Source organism: Megascapheus bottae, chromosome 22, assembly GCF_031878675.1.
Source record: "Megascapheus bottae isolate mThoBot1 chromosome 22, mThoBot2.hap1, whole genome shotgun sequence".
NCBI lineage: Eukaryota > Metazoa > Chordata > Mammalia > Rodentia > Geomyidae > Megascapheus > Megascapheus bottae.
Window position 1 is genome coordinate 4,773,842 of NC_143530.1, and position 24,739 is coordinate 4,798,580.

Consider the following 24,739-nt stretch of genomic DNA (forward strand, 5'->3'; position numbering starts at 1 on the left):
CCTAATTGCCCACCAAAAGCTTGAAAATACAATAGGAACAAAGCAATCCAGTAGAAGGACCAAATGAGATTGGTAGGAAATAGAATCACATTATCATTTTTTTAATTTTTCAAAGTACATTAAAATTTAACTTAATATAATCAATACCACACCAGGAACGAATAGAATTTGAAACTGGTGTATGCAAAACTAAAACCTTGTATGCTTTAGGAAGAGAGTCATTGATAACCCCTTATACTGGCATAACTATCCAGTTCTAAACCTTCACAACCCTAGGGGGCGAATTAGATTGTGCCTTGAAAAGTTCAAGTGCAGATGTAAAGAGGAACAAAACCCGCTTTAAGCCCCTCTCCCTTTTCACCTTGAGGTGAGGTTTTGTCTGTTTGAGGGGAGAGGGGTTGGTGCCTAGCTCAGGCTGGCCTGGAAGTGTTGGTCCTCCTGCCTTGGCCGCCTGGAATGTGCGAGTATAGGTATGTTCACCGTGACTGGACTCCACGGAGAGCTCAAGTCGTGCAGCTATGCTTCAGAAAGACCACGCCAAAGTCCAGCAGGATCAACCCCAGGAACAGGGCACGGTGAGGGGGAGGGGGGCCCACAGGGAAGGACAGAGGAATGCAGTGGGGGTGAATGCTTGGTGCCGGGATCAAGGAGCGTGAGGTGGCCACGCACGGCTCGGTGAGATGGCAGCTCCTTTAGACAATGGGTAATAATAATAATAATAAATATATATATATATATATTAAAAGAAGCTACTTGTGTGTTGGGCGGTGTGGACCTCTGGATAAAACAGAAGACTGAGCAGTAGCCCAGCCCAGCCCAGCCCGGGGGGGGGGTAGACGCCGTCCTCCCCAGCTCCTCCCTCACCACTCCCGGCCCAGGGCCCCCCTCCACCCCACCAAAGGCTCTGGGCCCCCCGGACCCCCGCCGTTTCCCGTCTGCGCGTCGGTTCACGGATCCCAGGAACCCAGGACCTCTGTCTGGAATCTGTAGTCCAGGCTGGCTTCGAACCGCGATCCTCCCGGTCTCAGCCTCCCGAGCAGCCCGGATGGCACGGCCGGCTGAGTGTGTGTGTGTGTGTCCCGGCTCGGGCTGGCCTCCCGGGAAGCCTCCGGGGCCGCGGGAGGAGTGGACGACGCGGGACGCAGCATCCTCTCCCTCCCTATCCTCTCCCGATCGGCGTCCCCGCGCCCCGGCGGTGCAGCGCCCCGAGCGGCCGCCAGGGGCCGCCGCCCCGCCGCCCCGGCCGCGCGCGCCGCGCGCCGCCCCGCGCTGACGTCACAAAGGCCGGCGCCCCGCCCCCGCCCCACGTGCGTCCCCGCGCCGGCGGCCGCGGCGCCCAGTGCTGGCCGGCGGGCCGGGCGGAGCGGCGGAGCGGCGGGGCGGCGGCGCTATGGGCAGCGGCTCCCGCGCGCTGTCGCGGCCCGCGCTCCTGGCTGGGTCTCGGCCGCCGCGGCGGGACCGGGACTCGGACTCGGACTCGGACTCGGGCAGGCGTGCGCCCCCGTCGCCGCGGCTTCTCCCGGCCCGAGCGCCCGCGCCCCTGGGCGGGTGCTGAAGCCGCCCGCGTCCATCCCCGGCCGTCCCCGGCCATCCCCGGCCGTCCCCGGCCGCCCCGACCCCCGCCCGCCCGGCCGTCCGGCCGCAGCCGCGCCATGGGCTGCTGGAGGTAGATGGGCGCCGCGCCCGCAGCAGCCGCGGCCGAGCCCAGCCGCCGAGGGGCCGCGCGCCCCTGCGAGCCCGGGGCCCCGCCATGGGCGCCCGGGCGGGAGGCCGCCGCGTCGGAGCCGCGATGACCGCGGGCGTCGTCCTCCTGGTGAGTGTCCGCGGGGCCCGGAGGCCGGCGGTGGAGGCCGGCGGGTGGAGGCCGGAGGCGGGGCGGGGCCGGGGTCGGGAGCCGAGGCGCGGCGGGAGGGAGGGAGGGAGGAGGGCAGGGCGCGCGGCTCGGGGCGCGGGGGCCGCAGGCGCCGGGCGATGGCTCTCCTGGCCGCCTGGCCGCGCGGGGCGTCCCGGGGCGTCTTCCTCCGTTCTCCCGGGCACCTGCCCGCCCCGCCCGGCCGAGCCGTCGCCCCGCCCGCGTCCCCCCGACCCCGCGCGTCCGCCGCGGGCTGCGATCGCCCCGCGTCCCCGCTTTGTTGCAGTGCGGAGTCCGGCGGAGATGCGCCCGCAGCGGCCGTGCGCGCCGGGCCTGGAGACCCGACCCGGGCCGGGCGCCCCCGCTCGGCCGGGGGGCGGGGGTCCCCGGGACGAGCCCGGCACCTCCACCCCTGGGCATCGCGGAAGCCGCGGCGCTCGGGTGGAAGGCGGAGGCGCAGAGCGCAGGGAAGGCAGGTGGATTGGCCGCCCAGGTTGGTCCTCCAGGACCGGGCGAGCGCCCTCAGCATCCCGGCCTGGGCTGGGCCGTGGGGAGCCCCCCTCCCCCCTGCAGTCTCCCCCTCCACTCCCTTCCCCACAGCCCCAGTCTCGGGTGGAAGGAAGGCAATCTGAAATCGAATCCTTGAGTCCTCGTAAACTTTCCAAGCCTTTTCATCCCTGCAGGGAGGGGTGGAGATGAACTAAAAAGGACTGAGAAAACAAAACACCCCAACAGAAAACCAAAAGAGAGCCCGTGTTCATGGCAGGGCTGCGTGAGAGAGACGCGCAGGCTTGCTGTCTCCTCTCCCCAGAGGGCTCGCAGCCAGGCCAGCCAAGATCTGCTGAGATCTCAGAGCTCTGCAGTTGCCACGGCTTGAGAATTCATTCTACAGAGGTTCTGTGGATGGGGGAGGAGGAAAGTAAAAGTTGGTGGCTTTCATAGCATGTATAATCAAGCAAGTAGTGCCAGGCTCCCTCCAGAATGTCCATGTGTCCCGGAGTGACAGGCTAGGTTTGTAGCCTTGACATTCTGGGGAGCATGGAGAGCTGCCGGCCCCCACATTGTTGGTGTAGAGGGAAAGGCTTCCGTGCCTGAGAACAGTGACCTTAACAGGATTAGGGTTAGACCTGCCTAGCACTTTACCACTTGAACCACAGTGCTGCATCTTGTTTTCTGGTGGTTAAGTGGAGATGGGAGTCTCACAGACCTTGATGTCCAGTCAGGCTTTGGAATTTCCTGCCCAGGCTGGCTTTGGACCAGGATCCTCAGACCTCAGCCTCCTGAGCAGCTAGAATTACAGCCTTTAAGACGCTTAAAGAGCCATGTTGTAAGGTATTTATAGGTGGGTGACAATATAATCAAAGGATGTTTAGTAACCAAGCAAAAGGCCCAAAGGCATGGGTGGGGGGAATTAGAGCTCATGTATTGCAGTTAGATGAAAGAATAGTGCCAGCAAGAAGTCTCCTGTATTATTTATTACAAAATTAATCTCTCTTCTTTCAAGTTTCAAGTCTCTTCCTCTATGTCTAAAAGTCTTTGTTCTTGTAGTAACTTTTTAAAATAGCAGGCTACTTGAACGAAAGCTTATTCTAGACTTCAAAAGTGCCCATCTATGTTTGTGTATAATCTATATGTGTATAAATATGTATATACTCATGCATATGCACACACATACATCTATACATACATTTATATATACATACATTTACATTCTGTATGTGTGTAGTGATTGTACACGCATGTATTGCCAGAGAGCAGTTGCTACATGCTGGGTACTTTTTTTTTTTTTTTTTGGCCAGTCCTGGGTCTTGAACTCAGGGCCTAACACTGTCCTTGGGTTTTCTCAAGACACTCTATTCTGCCATTTGAGCCATACCAGCATGTCCACCTTTTTCTATGTATATGGTACTGAGGAATTGAACCTGGGTCTTCATGCACGCTAGGCAAGCATTCTACCACTGGGCCCAACTCCTGGCCCAGTGCTGAGTACTTTTTACACAGTGTTCTGTGTGTTTCCTGCCTTCCTGTGAAGGAGAGGATAGAGTCCACAAGGGTTTCACTGGTCACTTGGAAGAGTGAAGGCCCAGGGCTGAGCCCCTTGGTTCCTTTGTCTCTATTTTCCTTCATGCCTGTGCCACACAGCCTGTTGCACAAGTTGACAGTAAAGTGTCACCACAGAGAATGTCACCACAGGTCATTGGAGAAAGTTGAGATGGTGGCTTGGTGTGTTGCATTACCTGTATTGGAAGGAACTCTTCACCACCTAGATTTCTGTTTCTGATGAGTTTTCACATATTGAGGAAATAGAAAAACCAAACACAAGATATGTTCCAGGCCCCAAGTCAAAATAAGACCTTTTAGGTTTGTGCCAACTTAAAGAATGTTCTAGGATGGCTTGCTCCGTGTGACAGTACAGAGTCAGGGATGTCTGGGGCTTGCTGTGGCTGTGTGGATGGAATACTGGCCAGGCAGGTGGCCAGAAGAGAAGTGACATCCATTCTTCCCATTGTAAGGACAATGGGTCTGAAGTTGTAAAACCTATCTGGCCTGGGCGTTGTCTCTGAGCTCTTCAGCTCAAGGCAACCTCCCTACCCCTTGAGCCACAGCACCACTTCCAGTTTTCTAGTGGTTAATTGGGCACTTTAGTGCCCAGGGTGGCTTTGACCCACGATCCTCAGATCTCAGCCTCCTGAGTAGCTAGGATTACAGGCTCGAGCCACTACACCCGGCTTGTAGAACTTACCTTACACCTCATAGGAATTCCACACGCGGCACCATGTGCGGAGACAGCCCATCTGATGATGTGACATTGTTACTGGGGCTGGAGGGGTGGGACTGAGCACGGGGCTTCCTGATCTAGTGCTTCAGGACTTATCTCAGCTGTTCCACAGAGGGAGGTGTGACTCAGGCTAGCAACTTGGAGGATGAAAGGAAGTGGAGATTTGGCTCAAGTAGAGAAGTGCCAGCCTTGTTGGGGAAAAACATGAGAGCTCAGAGTCGTGAGTTCAAGCCCCAATACTAGTATGAGTAAATAGAGCTATAAACTGTTTTTAAAAGAAAACCTGGTATTACCTATACAATAGCTTCTCCTTTTAAAATGATTTTTATTTTTATCTGTTTTTTCAAAAAATTTTATTTTTTGTCATTTGCGAGGCTTGAACCCTGGGCCTCTTAAGTGGCTAGGATTATAGGCATGAGCTGCTCGTGCCGGGCACTGATGTGATTTTTATAAACTCTGCAATCTTAGGGCTTGAAAATTGAAGGGAACCTGAATCTCTTCTGGTGTAGTAACTTAGATTTCTTGGTTGAGAGAAAAAGCACTGAGAAAGTGACTTCTTAGCTTATTTTTAGTTTTATTTATTTATTTTTAATAACGAGATGCCTTGATCACTGTTTTTCCCAGTGAGGCGCTGGTCTGGGCAGCGTAAACCCAGGGTGACATTAGAAATTGGATCTTGTGGCAAAGGTACCATTTACACGGCCATGTTTGTAACTCAGGGCTGACTGGGTTTTGCTAGGCTAGGTCACCTGGACGAGTGGATGAAAGTTCCAGACTCAGAACGGCATAGAAATTGTGATGGATGTGAACATTTTGATGATCATACCGGAAGTCATTTTAGCTGGTAGTGTCCAGCTTCAGCATTTGTTCATCTCGGTAGGCGGAGTGACTTACGGGACGTGAGGAACGGGGAAGGAGGAAAGGCCCGGATTTGCAGTGGAATGAAGGACCCCTGGTGTAACAATCACCCCTAGTCAGAAGGTGCAGGATGGGATCAAACCGCCCATCTGAACGGAACGCATGCGTTGGGAGCCATCGCATGTCTGACTTAGAGCAAAGGAACGAGCCTGCAGTGTGTACACACAGTAAATATCTCACACACTTGCACACTTCGTACTAGTCCAACGTATGCTTATTTCGCTTGAGAGAAAAGTACCATAAGGCTCATGTGCAGCATCTAGATAAATACGTACGTACGTATGTACTCCCATTCATGTATATACTGGGCGGTTGAGAACGTGACACATCTCCTTCTTTATTGTATATCTGATTTGATAAAGTCCGTCACGTTAACTGCAGAGGAGGGTTGTTTCCTGCAATGTTTTTTTGGGTGGCTTAGCTTTCTTGGGTCCTGCTGGCTGGTCGGAGGAAGTCGTGTGGGCTTTGGGCTGACTCTGTTCTGGTGAGGAGCCTGTACTTTCTCACTTACAGGCCAGGAGGCAGACATTATACTTGGACTTTTGCACTTTTATTTATTTTTGGTGCTGGTATTAGGACTTGACCATGGCCTCCAGCGGTTGCTTAGCTTTTTCCGCTCAGAGTTGGTGGTCTGTCACTCAAGCCACAACCTTCACTCTGGCTTTTTGCTGGCTCATTAGAGGTAAGCGTCTCTTAGATGAGTCTGCTTAAGCTGGCTTTGAACCGTGATTCCTCAGATCTTAGCCTCCTGAGTGGCCAGGATTACAGGCCTGAGTGCCACAATCCAGCAGCAGATTGGTTTAGTGCTTCCTCAGCCAGCCCTCTGCAGTACGTAAACCCGAGCTGGCTCAAGGAAAGCTTATTTTTTCTTTTGGTGACGGGAAGTGGGCAGATGCATCATCGGAGTATTCAGGGACTGGGATGGAGTGAGTGACTCCTGCTAGTGGATGCCGCTCTGTCTATTTTCCAGTAAATGCTAATACCCTGCTGGCCTTCTTCCTCAGGCTGGCCCGGCATACTGCAGTGGTGCCAGGCTACCCGCCACTTCCTGGCATACTAAGGTGCTCGTCTTTTGTGACAGATGATGCCAGATCACCTCAGAGCTTCGGACACAGGTCCAGGGTCATTAGCAGCAGAGCAGGATGCAGATAGGCCTGTCTGGGTGAACTCTAGGAGGAGTCAGGAAAAGGGCAAGGCCATGAACATACTCTGGCCTGTCCCGTGTTTGTATTTGTTCAATACCAGGAAATCAACAGGGACTCTGAAATGGGCTTTGTATATTGCCACCTGGCCATCTTGGTCCCCCCACCCCGTCTTTTTTTTTTTTATTCTAGCCTGAAGTGAAGAGGACTGGAGCTTGGACAGGGGTTATATAATCCGAGGACCTGGCAGAAAGCCTGTGAGCAGGCAGTAGCTCTACGGCGCTGAGGGAGGCTCTGCATATGGGTTCTGTTGATTCAGGGCAGGGGTGGGGTCGTGGTCCTTGAGGGTGGGGGGGGTTCTCAGGTCAGCCTGCCGACCTTTGAGATGACTGATAGATGTATGCAGTGTGATCTCAGCCCCGTGCGGGACACAAGTGGGCTGTCCAGACTGCACTGTGTCATTTCAGCATCTCTTCAGCATATTTGAAACGCATGCCTGAGACTGTTGAACACCCAAACCAAAAGAAACCAGCGATGCTTGGAGAGCTGAGACAGAGCCGGGCCACTAGGTTTATTAGCTAATGTTTATGTCATTTTCCATGTGTTCCTCTGCCACCCACAACCACGTGGTAGCTCTGCTGCCTGGCACCATTTGTAAATCTTGTCTGTTTTGGGAGAGGGAACCTAAGTCTTATGGACTTAGGAGAAGAGAGATGAGGAGTGACTTCCTGTGTCCTGGAGTCAACACGGTAGCCTCATCACTGACAGGCCAGGGGAGGGATTCCAACAGTGGTTATAAATGGTAAGTCATCCCTGGTGCTGGCCCTTGCTTTTGAGGATTTCTGTTGGGGGTGTGGTAAGGGCAAACCATCTCCGTATATCTTACAAGTTCCTGAAGTAGAAGCACTAGCACTATTTTCAAGTAATTGGAAAGATTCAAAGCCAGGTCAGGTCGGCTTTGAACACACTGGTCTGCTGAGTTGTAGGTAGGGGGATTTTTAATTTCCTTTCAGTTGAACCAAGAGTTGAGCCTGGAGCTGGTGTTTGGAAGTTTAGGCAGATCTGCTGGTCAGAGCCACCGTGTGTGCATGGGGTGGGATGGGACAGAGAGGGCGGGCACTTTCCGGGGGGTGACTGACGACAGAGTGGTGCACCGTGGAGATGGGGAGCTCCTCCTGCCAGCGGGCCTGTCATAAACAGGCAACGGAGGCTGTGCTTCCCTGCAAGGTGGCTCATTTTGGAAAAAAAAAAAAATTGCTTAGTGAGTAACAGTGTGACATGGGTTTTGTGCTGAGTAATGTGGTTTCGCCTCACTCATGAGACTCTGAGAACATTTTAGGGGTTCTTTGCTGACAGCCTAATTATTTGAACAGGAGAAGTACCTGGGCTTGTGCCATCTGTTACCTGCATTTCTTTTGTTCACTTTTCATTTCAGGTCTCTTAGAAACTGATGTCAGTAATGTGAGAGGTGCCGATGATGATGATGATGATGATGATGATGATGATGATGATGGTGGTGGTGGTGGTGGTGGTGGTGTGTGTGTGTGTGTGTGTGTGTGTGTGTGGTTTGTCACTGGTACTACATGATTAAGCAAGATTTTGAACATCTCTCTAGATTGCAAAGCCTAAATAGGCCAGATGAAAAAAGGCAAAAGGGGATTCATTTAAGTATTTGTCTTAGAAAAGAAGTTGGAATTCTGGTCTCCTTAAGAGGCTTTGGTACAAGACCAGTTATCTAATTTCATCCTAGATAACAGGCAGTTCCGTCCAATAAGGAGTGCTGGAGGAAAAAAAAAACCCAAAGGAAAATGGTGGCAGAAAGCTGGAATTTAACCTGTGTGTATATACACGTGTGTGTGTGTGTGTGTGTGTGTGTATGTGTGTGTGTGTAGGTTTTTTTCCTTGCAGAGTTAAATTTGTGTTGTTTCATTCACTTAATGGAGCTCTGTGGACCCTCTGTTAAATATCGGGCATCATCAGTCTTTGCGTCTATGTACAAGTGAGAGGTGATCTGTGGTCTCTTCCTCTGTGTTTTTATAGAGGGGAAGGTGTGGGGCAGGAACCTGCCATTAGGAGAGGAGGAGCAAGAGAGAGAAGCGTGTGGAGTCGCTAGGGAGCGCAGCAGGCCTAGTGGAGAGCCTGGTGTTTGGGCTGCCGTTGTTCTTGGGCTCAGTGGACCAGGTGATGGGGGCTGGGGCTGCTGGGGAAGATGGGGAAGGGCAGATCACCTGGGCCCAATTCACGTTTCATAAAACCATCTTTTGCTGTGTATTTGAATCCGGGGCCTTCTAGTTCAGTGCTCTCCCACTGAACTGTGTCCCCGCATCCCCAGCTCTGCTCAGCTCTGTAAACAGATATGCTAGAAACCCTGTGGAAGATGGGTTGGAGAGGCCCGTTGGAACTGAAGGGCGAGAGGGTAGTTCTGGGGAGAGGTGATGAGCTGGGATGTGCGCTGGGGATGGGGATTCCTAGCTGACTCTGCAGGAGATGGCGGGGCAGGTGGAGGTGAAGGGAAGCAGTGGTCCAGGCTGACTGGACCACTTGAGCTTGCCATGGTGGATTCCATTTCTGGCCTTCACGTCCACTGTTTAAAGCCCAGGCAGGCTTTGGCCTCCGTGTGTGTGTGTGTGTGTGTGTGTGTGTGTGTGCGTGTGCACGTGCGTGTGCTTGTGTGTGAAGCCATCCTGTGGCTGGCTGCTCCTCCTAGCTGGCTTATCCAGACCGTTTAGGTTGTTTCCCACAGGTGTGTTCCCCAAAGTAAGATTTCTAGGTCAAAGGAAACGAATGAGCAGTTTTATGGCTTTTGCTACCTAGTGCCAGCTTGTCTTCAGGAAGACAGTTTAGAGGGCCGCCAGCCACCTCTCAATGAGATTTCTACCCCACAAACCTGCCAGCGCTGGAGTTTGTAATTTTAATTTATTTATGCTTCTGTAATTTAGACATGTAAAGGTCTCTGGTCACATACATTTGCTAGGGACATCATACATTTAATGTCTGTAATAGTTACCTTTGAAATTGTTCCTATAGTCTTCGGTCTCAGCCCTGGAGTAGAAGTTCTGTAAAACTGCCCCTGTCCTTGGGGTCAGTGAACACTGGCCTAGTGTGAGTGCACACATCTCAGTAATACTTCACTAACATTGCGTACGTTACCATTGGATTAATAAAGGTGATTACATGGGATGCCGTGAGCGCTCCATAGAGGAGATGCAGAGAGCAGGGCAGAGAGAGGGCTGGCCCAGGCACACACTCAGCTCTCTGGAAGCTCTGAACTTCGTCCTTCTGGAGTTTTATGGAGGCAGGGTCGATTACATCATTAACTACTGGTGATTCGCTCAGCCTCCGGCCTCTCGCCTCCCTCGTTGGGTAGCGGAGTGGCTAACAGCTACAACTCCATAGTCAAGTCTTAGTTTTTCCTGTTGCCCAAACTCCCAAGGGTCTTGAGCCACCTGTCATCCATCCTCAATCCTGCAAAAAATGATGACATCACTCTAGAGATTAGGAGCTGTTTGTGAATCACATCCACTAATACCTGGTAGAGCTGGCCTTACATGGCACACTCCAAGTTCAAATAGATAGTTGTTGTTTTTTTTTAATTTAATGCCAAAGTTGCCACACCAGCTGGCAACTGTTGGTCTGTACGTCCTTAGCGAGGAATAGGTGGGCCCCCCCCCATATCACTGCCTGAAGTCTTGGATGTGATGCCAGTTCATTTACAGCCCAGTGAATAAATAAATCAGCAGCAACTCCTGGCAACCCTGGACAGGTGGAGATCTTGCTGTGAGCAGGTATTGGTGGCTCATTCCCGTAACTGTAGCTCCTCAGGAAACTGAAATGTGAGGATCGTGGTTCCAAGCCAGCCTGAGCAGGAGAGTAGGAGAGTAGCAGAGATGCTAAGGGACAGTGCTCAGGCCCCAAGTTCAAGCTCCAGTGCTGGCACACTGAAAAATGAAAAGAACGAAATCGCTGTGGTGGCCGAGCAAGGTGACGTTCTGTGGCCCAGCACCGAGAGCTGGTGGCACATGGCCTCTGCATTGCAGGTTCCAGGGGAAGCAGCATCTAGGTGAAGCCTGGCATGGTGTGTTGTTCCCCCTTGCACCCCTCTGCCCGCCCAGTGTCCGGAGCTCGCCCCCCTCTGGCCCTGCAGTCAGCATATTCTCTCCTTGGCATTCTCCATATTCACCAGCTTAAAAGAAACAGTCCTTGCTTTTGCCCTGGCAACAGCAGACTTTTTTTTTTTTTCTCCCACTCAGCGGATGGTAGGATATGAGAGCTGACCAAGTTTATATAACATAACTGGAAGTGTTCTGCTGTGATTTGTGGAAGCTTTATCCTTGAAGTGTTCTTCATTTTTTTTCTTCTTCTCAGGTCTGAAGAATTCCAAACACTGTTTTAATATTAGACATTTAGCATACTGCTCAAGATAGTGAGACATTCTGAGGGCATCTGGCTTTGGCCTTTTGGTCATCTGGAACATATTTTGATTCTTCTGTAGCAGAAACAAGTTGGCTGAATTATAATCTTCACAATAGCTGAATTTCTTTAAAAAAAAATACTGGGTGCTAGTGGCTCACGCTTGTAAGCTTAACATACTGAGGAAGCTGAGATCTGAGAATTTCAGTTTAAAGCCAGTGTAGACACTAAAGTCTGTAAGACTTTTACCTTCAGTGAACCAGCAAAACACACACACACACAAGCTGGAAGTGAAACGGTGGCTCACATGGTAGAGTGTTAGCCCTGAGCACAAAAGCTTCCTGGATCAGATGTGATGTGTGAGTAGAGTGGGTACAGAGAACGGAAGAGAACTCAGCACCCGTGGCAGGTGGTTAGGGAAGGCCTGAGGGTTCCTGAGAGCTCTGCTGGCCTCTGTATTTGTATTTCTTTAGTTACGTGAACGTGAGTCACGTGGTCTCTCATAACCACCCAGCCCTCTTGCTACATCATGAAAGCAACTGCAGGCAATCCTTCCATAAGTGATGTCTGGATTCTGATAAAGTTGTTGATGAGAGCAGTTGGTGTGTTGCTTTCCCTTGCTCCCCCCCCCCCCCAAGCTCAGAGGATGTTTTGCTGATTATTTCCCTAATCTTCATTATTGAGGTGGTTGAGCAAGCAAAGGGTTGTCCCTGGCCTTGAGCTCCTTGCAGTCATTACAGGAACGTAAGTATATACATTTGTGTGTCATCAACACACATCACAAAATAGTCTGTAATTAGTCACCAGTAGGATGGCCAGGAACAAGAAATAGGCTGTTTGGAATCCGAATGTCTAGGAACAGTCTAGAAGGTTTGCTAAGAAAGTAGAACCAGGATGTAAGGAATCACAGCACTTCGGAGGTTACGGCTGAATACAGCTGTAGCTAACACGACCTGCTGTTGTATTGATGAGTAAGTAGAATGATGTCAAGCTGATCCGAAGACAGAGGTTGGACAAAAATATGTCTTCTGTCATCAAATATTCTCTTTCTACTCTAGATTCGGTCTTCCTACATATAGAGTAGATACTAATGAATAGAGGCGAGAAGATGAATAGTTTTATTATGTGGAGACTTCTTTTGATGTGGAAGAAAGTAACTTGTCAAAAGACCATCTGGTAATTGAGATAAGGAAAGAAAAGGTTGAGAAAGAAAGGAAGGAGAAAGAGAAGATAGAAAAATGGATACATGGACAGAGACAAGAGGCAGTCTGGTCTAGAGAACCTGACAGTTGGAATGAAATGGCCGTGTGTTCTAACATAGAAAGAGCGCGTTAATGGAGAACTAAAAGTTGAATGGAAGCAAATCATGTGAAGGCCTCGCCCATATATAAAACCAAACCAAACCAAAAGCAACAGACATTGCTAATGTAAAGAACATGTGCTCAGATCCTCAGAAAAATAAACCAGTCTCTGGGGATGAATGGACTTGAGCAGATTTAAATGCTTTTATTCTGTATCTCTCTCTCTCTTTAATTATTAAACGCTTATTGTATTATCTTTAAGTAGTTGTACAAAGGGGATTTCTATATTTCTGATTATAAGAAGCATTCCAAGAATATTTTTTTGTTCCAGAACATACCAATGAGAACTATTAAGACCATTAGAAATGTCAGATTGGGCAAGAGATGGGGGCAGGAGAAGTGACTGACAGTGGGATTGAGTTGTGTTGAAAATGTGTCTTAGAATCTTGCCGGGACCAGCCGGCAGCAAACCAGGGTTCGCAGATTGGGATTCCTGAAATAGGGGCAAGGACTAGGAAAAATTAAAAGAGAGACAAACAGATGGAGTTCAGGAGGACTACAGCCCAAGTCAGCAGTCCAAGAAGGCTGTGAGCTCCAGACTGCCACCTAAGACTGTCCTGTTTATTTTAAGTTCCGACCTTAAATACTCTTCTTAAAACTAGGGAACTGCCAGAGGCTACATTCATACAAAATAGTAAACAAGTCACATATAGGATAAATGAGAAAGAATTAACATTGCTTAAAGTCATCCTGATAAGAACTGATTGACATTGCTTAAAGTTATCCTGATAAGAGTTACTTTCTAGTGTACACAGTTGTGTAGGTCCCCAACAGTTGTGTTGGTCCCCAACAGAATCTGAGAAGATCACAACTAAAAAAGGGGGGGTCCTGGCTTAGTTCAGGGAGTTCAAAATTTAGTTGGGTACCAGAGGCACATAAAGTGCTTAAAAACAGAACAAACCCTAGAGATAAAAACAAAAGACTAAGCTGGGCACTGGTGGCTTATGTCTGTAATCCTAGCAACTCAGGAGACTGAGATCTAAGGATCACTGTTTGAAGCCGTTTTGGGCAGGAAAGTCTGTGTCTCCAAGTAACCACCCAAAAGCCTGAAGTGGAGCTGTGGCTCAAGTAGAGGGACTAGTCTTGAGCACAAGAGCTCAAGGACAGCATCCTAGTCCTGAGAAGAAGCTTTGAAGAGAAAGTCAGACTCCTTCTATAGGTGAGCCCTCATGTAGACAGTACCACGTTAGCAGTTAATAGCCTTCCTGCGTCTCAGCACATGGGTTTTGTAAAGATTGCCTCGTGTGCACTTGGGTTGAGAAGGGGAAGACAACTATACAGCTATTGTCTTCATGTATTAGCATTTTGACTTTAGCATTAAAAAAATTTTATTTTGGCAGGATCTTTGCATACGAAGTAAACAGTATTTCCACAGTATTCTCATAGTATTTGTGGTTTTGTTTTATTTTTAATTTTTATCTGTTTGTTAAACTATCTTAAAGTAGTTGTACGGAGAGATTTCAGTTCAGTTTGTGAGTACAATGGACCTTGGTCGGTGTCTCTCCTCCATCATTCTACATCTGTCCCTACCCCACCCAGCCTTCATTTTACCTGATTTCCACATACGTACATCAAATAGTACAATTGCATTCACCTGTTTTTCCTCTCCGCTTTGTTTTGAGAAGAGCTGTAGTATATAATCCAGGCTGGCCTTGAACTCATTGGTCTCCTGTCCCCACCTTCTAAGTGCTGTGATTACAAGTGTGTTTCGCCACGCCCAGGTCAGCAGTTTTAGTCCTGCCTACCAAGTGCTCTCATATCACTGAACTCTGCAGTTGAGTGTTCAACCACTTGAGCCACAGCTCTACTTCAGGCTGGCTGGTGGTTACTTGGAGAGAAGAGTCGCATGGACTTTCCTGCCCAGGGTGACTGAACCCTGATCCCTACATCTCGGCCTCCTGAGTAGTTAGGAGGACAGATGCAACCCATTGCTGCCTCCTGGCTCTCCATTACTTTTTGTTTTGCTTGAACTCTGGGCCTGGGAGCTGTCCCCGAGCTCTTCAGCTCAAGGCTACCACCCTACCCTGGAGCCACAGCCCCACATCCTGTTTTCTAGATGTTAATTAGAGATAAGACTCTCATGTTCTTTAGTGCCTGGGCTGGCTTTGAACCTCAGTCCTCAGATCTCAGCCTCCTGAGTAGCTAGGATTGATTACAGGTGTGAGCCACCGTGCCCGGCTCTCCATGTTTTATAATCAGTTTAACAGTTATTGTCAGCTTCATTTTTATGGAGGGAAAACTAAAACTGAGGCTCGTATTGGTAGATCAGGCATTAGGGGAGAGTTGACTCTTGGCTTCTCTCCTGTTCTGTGCTTATTAGCATTTGTACTGAGCAGATGTGATCCTAGCCAGATGTTTAGTGGGAGTGCTTATGGTCCTTTCCATGTCACCACATAATGCCTCTTGGATTTTGTTCTCCCACCTGTTTTCTTCCAGCTTGGATTCCTTAGCACCGTCACAGCTCAGCCAGAGCAGAGAGTCCCAGATCTCACTGGCACATACCGCCATGTTGATCGTGCCACGGGCCAGGTGCTAACCTGCAACAAGTGTCCAGCAGGAACCTACGTCTCCGAGCACTGTACCAGCACGAGCCTGCGTGTGTGCACCAGTTGTCCTCCAGGGACTTTTACCAGGCATGAGAATGGCATAGAGAAATGCCATGACTGTAGCCAGCCATGCCCGTGGCCCATGGTTGAGAAATTACCTTGTGCTGCCTTGACTGACCGAGAATGCACTTGCCCACCTGGCATGTTCCAGTCGAATGGTACCTGCGCCCCCCATACTGTGTGTCCTGTGGGTTGGGGTGTGCGGAAGAAAGGGACAGAGAATGAGGACGTGCGGTGTAAGCAGTGTGCTCGGGGTACCTTCTCTGATGTGCCTTCTACTGTGAGGAAATGCAGAGCATACACAGACTGTCTGAGTCAGAACCTGGTGGTGATCAAGCCAGGTACTAAGGAGGCAGACAACGTCTGTGGCCCACGCCCGTCCTTCTCCAGCACAGCCCAGCCCTCTCCCGGCACAGCCATCTTCTCACACTCGGGGCCCGTGGCATCCCATGAAGTCCTCTCTTCCACTTATGCTTCCAAAGGTAACTAACCCAGCATCGTGAATGGCTCCCGTGCCATTCAGTGGCCTCTGAGCCCGCTGAGACGCCAAGGGGAGTGTGTGCTAGGGATGCCTTCTCACTTTGCGTTTCCCAAAGTCATCCTTTAGAGAAGGAATTCTCTCCTCTTTGCTAATTAAATCTGGCTCTTTGGCTGAACCTAGAAAGATTTAAACGCAGGAAACTTTATTATTATTTTTTAATTAGGAGAGACTTCAAAACTAGGTTATAATCAAGCTAGAAAATAAGAACTGAGAGCAGGACAGTGTTTGATCTTACGTAAGTGTCTTACCATCTTCGGCCTTGCTTTTTGATTTTTGAAGTAAGTAAGCAGTTTAAATGTCTAAGGTTACTTCCAGTTTAAAGATTTTCTAACATAGTCACTCCTGGGTGGACCTAGTGAGATGGAAAGAGAGAAAGTGCCACAAAATTCAGAAGGAAGGGATGAATGATTTACTCAAGCTAGGGCAAAGAATAAGAAGGGAAATTAGAAATTTCAGGAAATAGCAAACGTATTCTGTAGTACCCAACTCAGGAGATGAAGTCTTAATATAATATTTTTCTAGTCACCTTGGTTGCATTCCTTTTGATTAAGTATCTTGACTTTTCCTGAGATTCCATCTGGACCTCAAGCCGTATGTAAATTTTAGCCTTTTCACATTCTTTTTGATTTCAGTTTTCTGAGATGCTAACCGCCTTGAGTTGTGTTAGCTCATGCTCTTTTCTGTCTGGTGACTTGGCTTTTCCACCTATAGGGGGAGCCTTCTCTTGGCTGCCATTTTGAAATGAAGAGATCGCTCACTCTAGATTTTCTCAGGGGCTGACATAGTCCCAGCCCTGTATGTGGGAGCTCGAGATCCCCATGAAGACTCCATGGGGAGAGGAGCTTGCTGAGCGGCCAGCCCATTCTAATCTGCTGATGATTGCTACTAAGGAAGTTCTGTCTTCTCGTCACTGACCTGTTCCATTTGAGTTCTTTGGTTTAGCGTAGCCATAGGCTCACATTTACTATTGCATCATGAAATAATCTAAAGGGGAGAAAGGAAGAGAATGAACCAAGAATTAAACTTTGCACTCCTGAATACTCAAAGCAATTAATTTTTGATTAGAGTGCTAACTATGCCTCTGTTTAGCAGGAGCTGCCAGGAAGCCCTGCTTTTTTCAGGGTGTCCTCATTTTGAGTATGCGAAAGTGAGTTTGGCTATTCAGATTTTTGCCTCACATAAAAAAGTAGAAAACGTGGCAATACAGCTTACTGTTATGCTCCAGCCAGCATGTCTTCCTGATCTAGCCTAGCCTGAGATGAGCAGGAAGGACAGGAAATATGTAGCTGCCCAAATATGGAAACGCTCTCCCCCCACCCCCCCCTTACTCTTTTTTTCTAGGCATGAACTCAACAGACTCCAACTCTTCTGCCTCTGTTAGACCAAAGGTACCAAGCGGGGCCCGGGAAGGGTCAGTCCCTGACAACACGAGCTCAGCGAGCCAGCAGGAAGGCGGGAACAGGACCCCCCCGGCCCTCCCGCCGGGCACTCACCAGCAAGGCCCCCTGCACAGACACATCCTGAAGCTGTTGCCGTCCATGGAAGCCACTGGGGGGGAGAAGTCCAGCACGCCCGTGAAGGGCCCCAAGAGGGGCCCCCCCAGGCAGAACCTCCACAGGCACTTCGACATCAACGAGCACCTGCCCTGGATGATCGTGCTGTTCCTGCTGCTGGTGCTCGTGGTGATCGTGGTGTGCAGCGTCCGCAAAAGCTCCAGGACCCTGAAGAAGGGGCCCCGGCAGGACCCCAGCGCCATCGTGGAAAAGGCCGGGCTGAAGAAGTCTGTGACGCCAACCCAGAACCGGGAGAAGTGGGTCTATTACTGCAACGGCCATGGTGAGTCTTGCGTGTGTCTCGCGTGGGCGCTGATCTTCTGTCCCTGAGCATCGGTTCCTGTGCCAGTGTCCAGTGCAGGGCTCCGTGACTGGTGTCAGCCCTTTCCTCTCTCCCCGCCGTGCCTCCCAACCCCACCTGCCCCCAGCGTACCTCATTCCGTGCTCACACCTGCGCATTGGCTGTTACCTGCATTTCCCCACCCTGCTGCTGCGTTCCATTCCTCTGTTCCCCACCCCTTGACCTCACAGCTCCCCAGCTCTCATGACAGCCCCTGTCCCAGCTTGGTATTCATTTTGTTCCACTGTGAGTGAGTGGTTCCTCTCTTGCATGTGTTTGTGGGTATGCGTTTGTGCATATGACCTTGTATATCTTGTTTACATCTACGTTCATACTTCAGACCTGAATTCCACACGAGAGAAAATAGGTGTCCCTTTTGTTTCTGAGCTACTTAACATGCCTTTTTCCAAGTACATGTGTACACACCACACCACACCATGCCACATTTTAAAAAAATCTGTTTGTCCATCTGGGCTGGTTTTATAACTTGGCTGTGGTGAATGGTGCAGCAGTAGCATGGTGTGCTGTTGTCCTCGCTGCATCCTGATTTGGTATCTTTTGGCTCAGTGATAGGGGTGCTCTTCCAGGCCTGCTCTTGGGCGGTGCCCACTACAATCCTGGGTCTGCCACATTGGAGAAATGTTCTCACCATTTCATTAAGACCGAGGTATTCAGACAAAACTTCTCATCCACTCCCCCCACCCCTTCACCTATAAAACTGGAGAACGCTGTACAGTCCGAGACCTGAGAGTTACCCTAGGGACTTGGCTGGACTGTGTTACTTAACAAGTGAGGAAAATTGAATTCCAATAGGTTTGACCCAAACAAGAGGCCAGTTGTTTGCTCGGGACAAATGGGACTAGACAGCCTATCTCCTGACTGTTGGGGCCCTTCCTTTTTTCTAAGAAACTAGAGCAGGGGCAAAGCCCAACTTGTAAGCACAGGCCTTTTTGCAAAGTTTTAATTGGAGCCTTGCTTTTCAGTTCTTATCACTTTTCTTATAATTTGTATTTTCTACTTCAAACTTTAGAACCTCATTTTTTACCCTCTGGGTGACACCAGAGTGTGCATTTGTCCTCAGAGGAAGGGGTCTGTCATCTTTTATTTAGTAGCCAGTGTGTCTTTGACATAGGCTGGAATATTTGGGTCTTTTCTTCTTTTAAAGGGAAAAACTAGCTCATAGAACTTACTTGTCTCAGCCTGTCTCACAATCTTGCAGCTGTGGTAGTAACTTCCTTTCCTGTAAATCCCAAATGAAATTCCAGCTCTCTTTTTTTTTTTTTGGTGCCAGTCCTGGACTTGGGCTTAGTACCTGAGCACTGTCCTTGGGCTTTCTCAAGGCTAAAGCTCTACCATTTGAGCCACAGCACTACTTCCAGCTTTTTCTATGTATGTGGTATGGAGGAATGGAACCGGGGTCTTCGTGCATGCTAGGCAAGCACTCTACCACTAGGCCAGACTCCCAGCCTCCAGCTCTCTTTTGGTAAATCCCATTGGAGTATTTTCCTTTCAATCTAAAGGTATATTCCTACTGTTTTAAAAAGCAGTTTGGCCTTTTTGATGACTTAAGAATGCTTATACCATTTGGCCTTACAATTCCATTTTCATGAATCAATCAAAATACAGACAAATACTATTGAAATGTAGAAGCACAGAGGTTTGAAATTCTCAATTCAGCATTGTATGTAGCACTGGAAATAACAGCCCAGTTTTCGAGAAATATCTAGGTGAATTGAGACCTATCCATATGATGGGATATTTATATTTACACAGAAGATTTCGTGAAGTTTTTGCCTTTCATTATGTCAAAGCGGAAACGTTTAAGTGAAAGAAAACAAAATCAAGTCTATAGTTTCTATAATACCCAAGGTATTTTAAAATTGAAAGGAAATATGGCAAAATGACAATTGTTTTTCAGTGATGAGACTTGGGAATGGGTGTCTTCCTTCTTTATATGAGTTTTCTGTACTTTCCAAGTTTCATGTGATGCACAATACTTTTTTTGTAACAAAAGTTTACAGGAATGTTAGAAGACATAGTGTCATTCATTTTTCTCCCTTTTCTGACTTGTGTGAGTTGTCAGAAGCTGCATGGAAAGCGAAGCTGCGGCAAACATCGTACGCAGTATATAGGCTGTTCAGGCTCAGATCAGACAATCTACTTGAAACTGGCTAGAGATACCTCCAGACTTGTCACTCTTCCTGACACACATCATTCTATCTTATAAAATAACTGCAAGCATTCTACAAGAATATCTGTAGACCTAGGCCCATATTGATCCGTTCACCTTTTACTCTTTATCATTTGCTGTTTCTAAAGTCATATATAGATTTCATAGAATAAGGTTTCTATTGTAGAATTGTTTATGTATTTAGTATGACAAGACAATCTATAATGTACATGAGCATACATGCACAAAATAATTTTCCCAAATTGTTTCATAGTCTTTTTTTTTTTTGTTTTTTTGCCAGTCCTGGGCCTTGAACTTGGGGCCTGAGCACTGGCCTTGGGCTTTCTCAAGTCTAGAGCTCTACCACTTGAGCCACAGCACCATTTCTGGCTTGTTCCTATATATGTGGTACCAAAGAATCAAACCTGGGTCTTTGTGCATGCTAGACAAGCACTAGGCCATGCTCCTGGCCCTCATTTCCATAGCCTTTTATGCCTTAATAACTTCATGTGTATTTTCTAGCAATGAAGATATTCTCTGGGAAAACATGCTGTAGTTTTTAACCTTAGCCAGTTTAACAGAAGTCTAATGCTTTTCTACCTTTTGGTGTTGTGTGTTGTCTCAGCAAGGACCTTAGTTAAAAATCATATTTTTCCATTGAGTAGGGGATCCAATCTAGAATTCTTATATTGCATTAAAGTGTACTGTTCATAACCAGTTTAAGTGCTTATTCTATTCCTTATTTACCTGATTGGTACAAAACTAATCAGGTAAAACACAGAAATTGTTGAAGTGAAAAACAGTCTAGCAGAAAAGCAATGAATTTAAGATCATTGTTAGCATCTTAAACTATGCCTGTGTCCTTAAAACTATTCTTCTGGAGAGGAATGGCTGCTTTTCTGTGGAGCAGGATGTCAGCAGTGGAGTAGTCTCAGTCAGCAGTGCTCTGTTAAAAGGTTTTCCCCATTCTCCCAGGGTTTTGCACTGGGGTGTGTGTGTTCAAGGTATTTTTCTAAGGAAGGTCTTTCCTTGCCAAGTTGCTAGTTGGGAAGGTATGACCAGGTAAAAATCCTATTACAAAGTGAAGTTTTGTGTAGGAAAGGCCATTTTAGGTGCTCAGAGTTATCTAGAAACAATGCCCTGTTGATCGGGCTGCTATGTTTTCTGGCCAGTGGATTATCCTGGATAACGGGATCTCTTCCTGGTTCTTGTCCATTTCACACTGAGTTGCTTGAGTTGCTCATGGGCCTGAGGGCACAGGCTAAATTTCTCAGCCCTTGGTGGATTTCTGTTAGAGGTTCTACAGGAGCACTTACATTGAGCACCTGCCATGCTCCTGGCACCTGTGCAGACGCCCAGTGCTCGGATGAGAGGCCATTGGTTCCCATCTCTCTCACCAACAGAGACCTCTGCCTACCATGCCTTTTTATGGCTTTCCAGAGTTACCTGTGTATCTGTACATTCATAATTGACTTTCTTAAGTCAACTGACTATGCAATGTTTTAGGAACTGAGTAAGAAAACAACTCCTTTCCATGTTTAAACTCTTGTTAGCCTTACTCCTAGAACAGTGCTTTGAACTTGGTGTCATTTAGGGAAGACATCACCAGTGAAGTTGTTTCACTAGTAAGACATCCACTGTCTTTCCTTACCTGGGGTCCCTTGGAAGTGAACCTGTTACCAGTGTCTCCCACACTCCTCCAGATCGTTGTAGGTGAGCGTGGAAATGTTGGCATGCGTTTTATTACTGTGCAACAGCTCTCAACCGTGAGATGATGATACAGCAAAAGGCAGAACAAGGAGGGAGAACTATCATAAAGACAGGGAGTAATTACTCTCTAACCTAATATCCCTGGAGTTTGTTATGTGGTAGTCATGGCCACAGCTAGATCGTGTGGACGAGAACCATGCATGTCCATAGAGAACCTCTCTTTCTTCTGTGAGCCTGCAGCCTGCAGGCTGACTCAGGCTTGGACAGTGTCTTTCTGGAAGTCCACTAGCAGGAAGTCCAGCCCACTCGGGGTGCTGATTTGCCACCCCAGCACCACGGTGAGCATGAATTGCAGTAATGTTTCTTATATAAACACTTCCCAGGGTGGCCATGGCTGGGCGACAGGTGTTTAAAGCACAAAATGATGATCAAAATGTAGTTCCCTTGACAAAACCCAGCTTGTTTGGAAGCAAAGCACCTAGAAATTGTCACCAACCGTGAGTTCACCTCTGTAGAGGTCACTCTGCCTCCTTGACTTTTTGTGAATTGCTTGGAATGAACAAACTTTACCAGCAGACTCTGAGTGGTTGGCGGGCCCCGGGGCTGCAGTAAAAGCGGAAGACTTCCTCCAACTCAGAGGTGAAGGGCTCCCCCTGAGCAGAGCGGACATCTGTGTTTCCTCACCTTGCTTAGCAGCAGCTGCTCGCCCTTTGCCAGAGACGCCTCGACTGTGAATTCCAGACAGTCATCCTGTCGGTGAGCCCAAATTTCCTATGGGAAGGAGACTTGAATTGTAAACACCAGGAAGCTGGGCTGAAGAGAGCGGATTCTTTCCTTCAAGAGGCGGCTGTGTTCTGCCATTCCAACCTCTGAGCCCCAGGAGCCCATCCTCATGTGACAGGGTCTCCACCCCAGACCTCCATCTCCCTCTCTTTGCCTCCCATAATGCAATTTCCAGCAGGTACTGCCTTCCTATTTAACGGCTTAGGGTTGGTTCCCCTCCTTTTCCAGCACCAACAATAGAACCCAGGGCCTTGAATGTGCTAGACAAGCATTCTAGCGCCAAGCTACAACCCCTAACCCCTTCCACTGGCGTCTTAGGGTGCTTGAGAGTTATGAAGCACACAGACTATTGCAGGAACATGGCCTGGTGCAGCTAGAGTCAGGGCATTATCTCTTAGGGATGGGGGTGTAGCTTAGTGGTAGAGCATGGCTCATCATCTGCTCCTTAGCTATGTAGTCGTACATAACATTCTGTTACACAGTGGTCACGGACACCATAACCCTTTAACACCCTGGGCCGAGCAGAGGCTACTCCCCCGTCCCCATCTAGACTTTCAGTAGGTTTAGGGGAAAGGTGTTCACTTGCAGAATGTATATTGTATTCTCCAGTTTAACTACCAGCCTTTGAAACTCGTGAAAAACTTCTTAGCATTTCCCCCACATAGACCTCAAACACAAATAAAAAAGAATGCTGGGAAAAGAATATGGGCGTCCTTGAATCAACCTGGTCAGGTGTTATGTAAGCAGATTTTTGTGGAGGAGGAAGAATTTCTGTGCTTATATTGATGGCTCTCTACAGTCATCGGTGGTTAATGCTGCAGTGAATGTGTAGAATTCAGCATAGTTGTTTGCAGATATGAAGGCAGAGGATGAAATAAAAATTTAGATGTGTTAAGAGTTAGTGAACTGTGCCTGAGCCTGTAATCTCAGGAGTCTGAGACAGGAGGATTGCAAGTTGAGACCAGTCTTGGGCTACCTGATGAGAGTTCCAGGCTAGTCATAGTGAGACCCTGACACAAAAGAAGAGGAGGAGGGGAGGGAGGGGTAGTCGTGGTGGTGGTGGTGGCGGTGATGTGATGGTTGGACTATGGTAATATTTCATTCACAAGCTCACTTTTCCGTATGATCAGATGACACAATTCTAACCTCACCGTTCGGTTCCCAGGATCTTCTTCTTGGTCAATAGCAAGTCTTAGGTTCTCTTCTTGATACACTTTCTAACTTGTTTCTTTTCAGGGCACCGCACATCCCCAGTTCTCCAGTGTTGCTGGATGCTTCTTCCATGTCTCCTTGGTTGATTCCTCCTCATCTCTCTGACCTTTAAGCAGTGGTGTTAGGAAGGGGCCTTCATGCTTAGACCAGCCTACACACTTTCCCTCCCTTGAGGATCCATGGGTTTAAATAACCCTTTTATCTCCTGGTAATTCCCAGGTGCATATATCGCAGTCTGTACCTTGTACCTAACTCCAGGTGGAAATACCCTTTTGCCTGCCAGACAGATCTGGAATTGTTACCACACCCTGAAGATTTATAGTACGGACCCCCTCCACAGCTCGTATGCATGCAGAAAAGTGGTCCTCCCATTTTGTAAGTACACAGGCCAAAGCCTCAAGAGTCATCCCCGACTCTGTGTCTTTCTCCCCTCACATTTAGATCAGTCAGATTGCTTCTTGGATTGTTGCTGTGGCTTCCTTACCATCTGTGTTCTTGTTGGTTTGTTCCTGACACAGTAGCCATTAAGATACCATTCAAGTGCCAAGTTCGCCTTGTGCTGTTTTTCTCTTTAAACTCCTGGAGATTGAATGCAGAATATCTGCTGAGAAGTGTGTTGTGATCCACCCTCCTCCCCACATTTCTATCCCTGTGAACCCTCACTGCTACCCTGTCTGCAGCTCCTCTCTGTGGGGTCTGCACAGCTTATTTCATGTAAGTCTTTTCCTACTCTTCCTTTCCTCTCCCCTCTCTTCCCTACCTTTCTCGCTCCTCTCCTCCTTCTCCCCTCATTTGACTGCCATTAGGTTTAAACTTGAGAGCCTTGCACTGGCTAGGCTAGTACTCTACCTCTTGAGTGATTCTTCCAGCCCTGCTTTTTTTGATGGCTATTTTGGAGATGGTGGAACTTTTCTTGGAGATGGATTCTCAGATTCATCAGAGCTTACAGTATTTTATAGTTATTATTGAGTTATGGTTATTCAATGAAGTAGTGGTTAATTCAGATCCCAAAGCCATTTTGGGGTGAACTGAACAAAAGAACTCAGCTGTGACTTCAGCGTTCTGTGCTGGGCTTGGAGGCATCTCCGGTTCCCAGCGCTGGCTGACACAGCATTGTCCTGGGTCCTGTGTGTACTGGGAGTTGTCCCTGCTGAGCTGGCTATCTGTAGTCACCTTACGGTGCTGGTTTCTAGAAGACTCTTGCACACGTAGGTTGGTGGCTTTAGGGACGCTTCTGTTCTCAGGGCAGATGGGGCTTCGACTGCTGACCTCTGCAGAAGGGTTCCACTGTGCAGGAGAAGCCCAGAGACCTGTCTTGTGAGTGCGCTGGGTACCATGAGCCACCTTCTGTGGGAGGAGAGA

The 24,739-nt window shown here is 48.6% G+C and overlaps 1 protein-coding gene across 1 annotated transcript in view; it reads left to right on the forward strand.

Annotated features, from left to right (window-relative positions):
* The first annotated feature begins 1,442 nt into the window (after window positions 1-1,442).
* Tnfrsf21 (TNF receptor superfamily member 21) overlaps window positions 1,443-24,739 on the forward strand; it is a 48,777-nt gene continuing 25,480 nt past the window's right edge. The window contains exons 1-3 of the mRNA XM_090355518.1: window positions 1,443-1,813; window positions 14,899-15,550; window positions 16,951-17,445. Coding sequence (XP_090211644.1) covers window positions 1,751-1,813; window positions 14,899-15,550; window positions 16,951-17,445 — 1,210 coding nt within the window. The 5' untranslated portion in view covers window positions 1,443-1,750. The remainder of the gene's footprint in view (window positions 1,814-14,898; window positions 15,551-16,950; window positions 17,446-24,739) is intronic.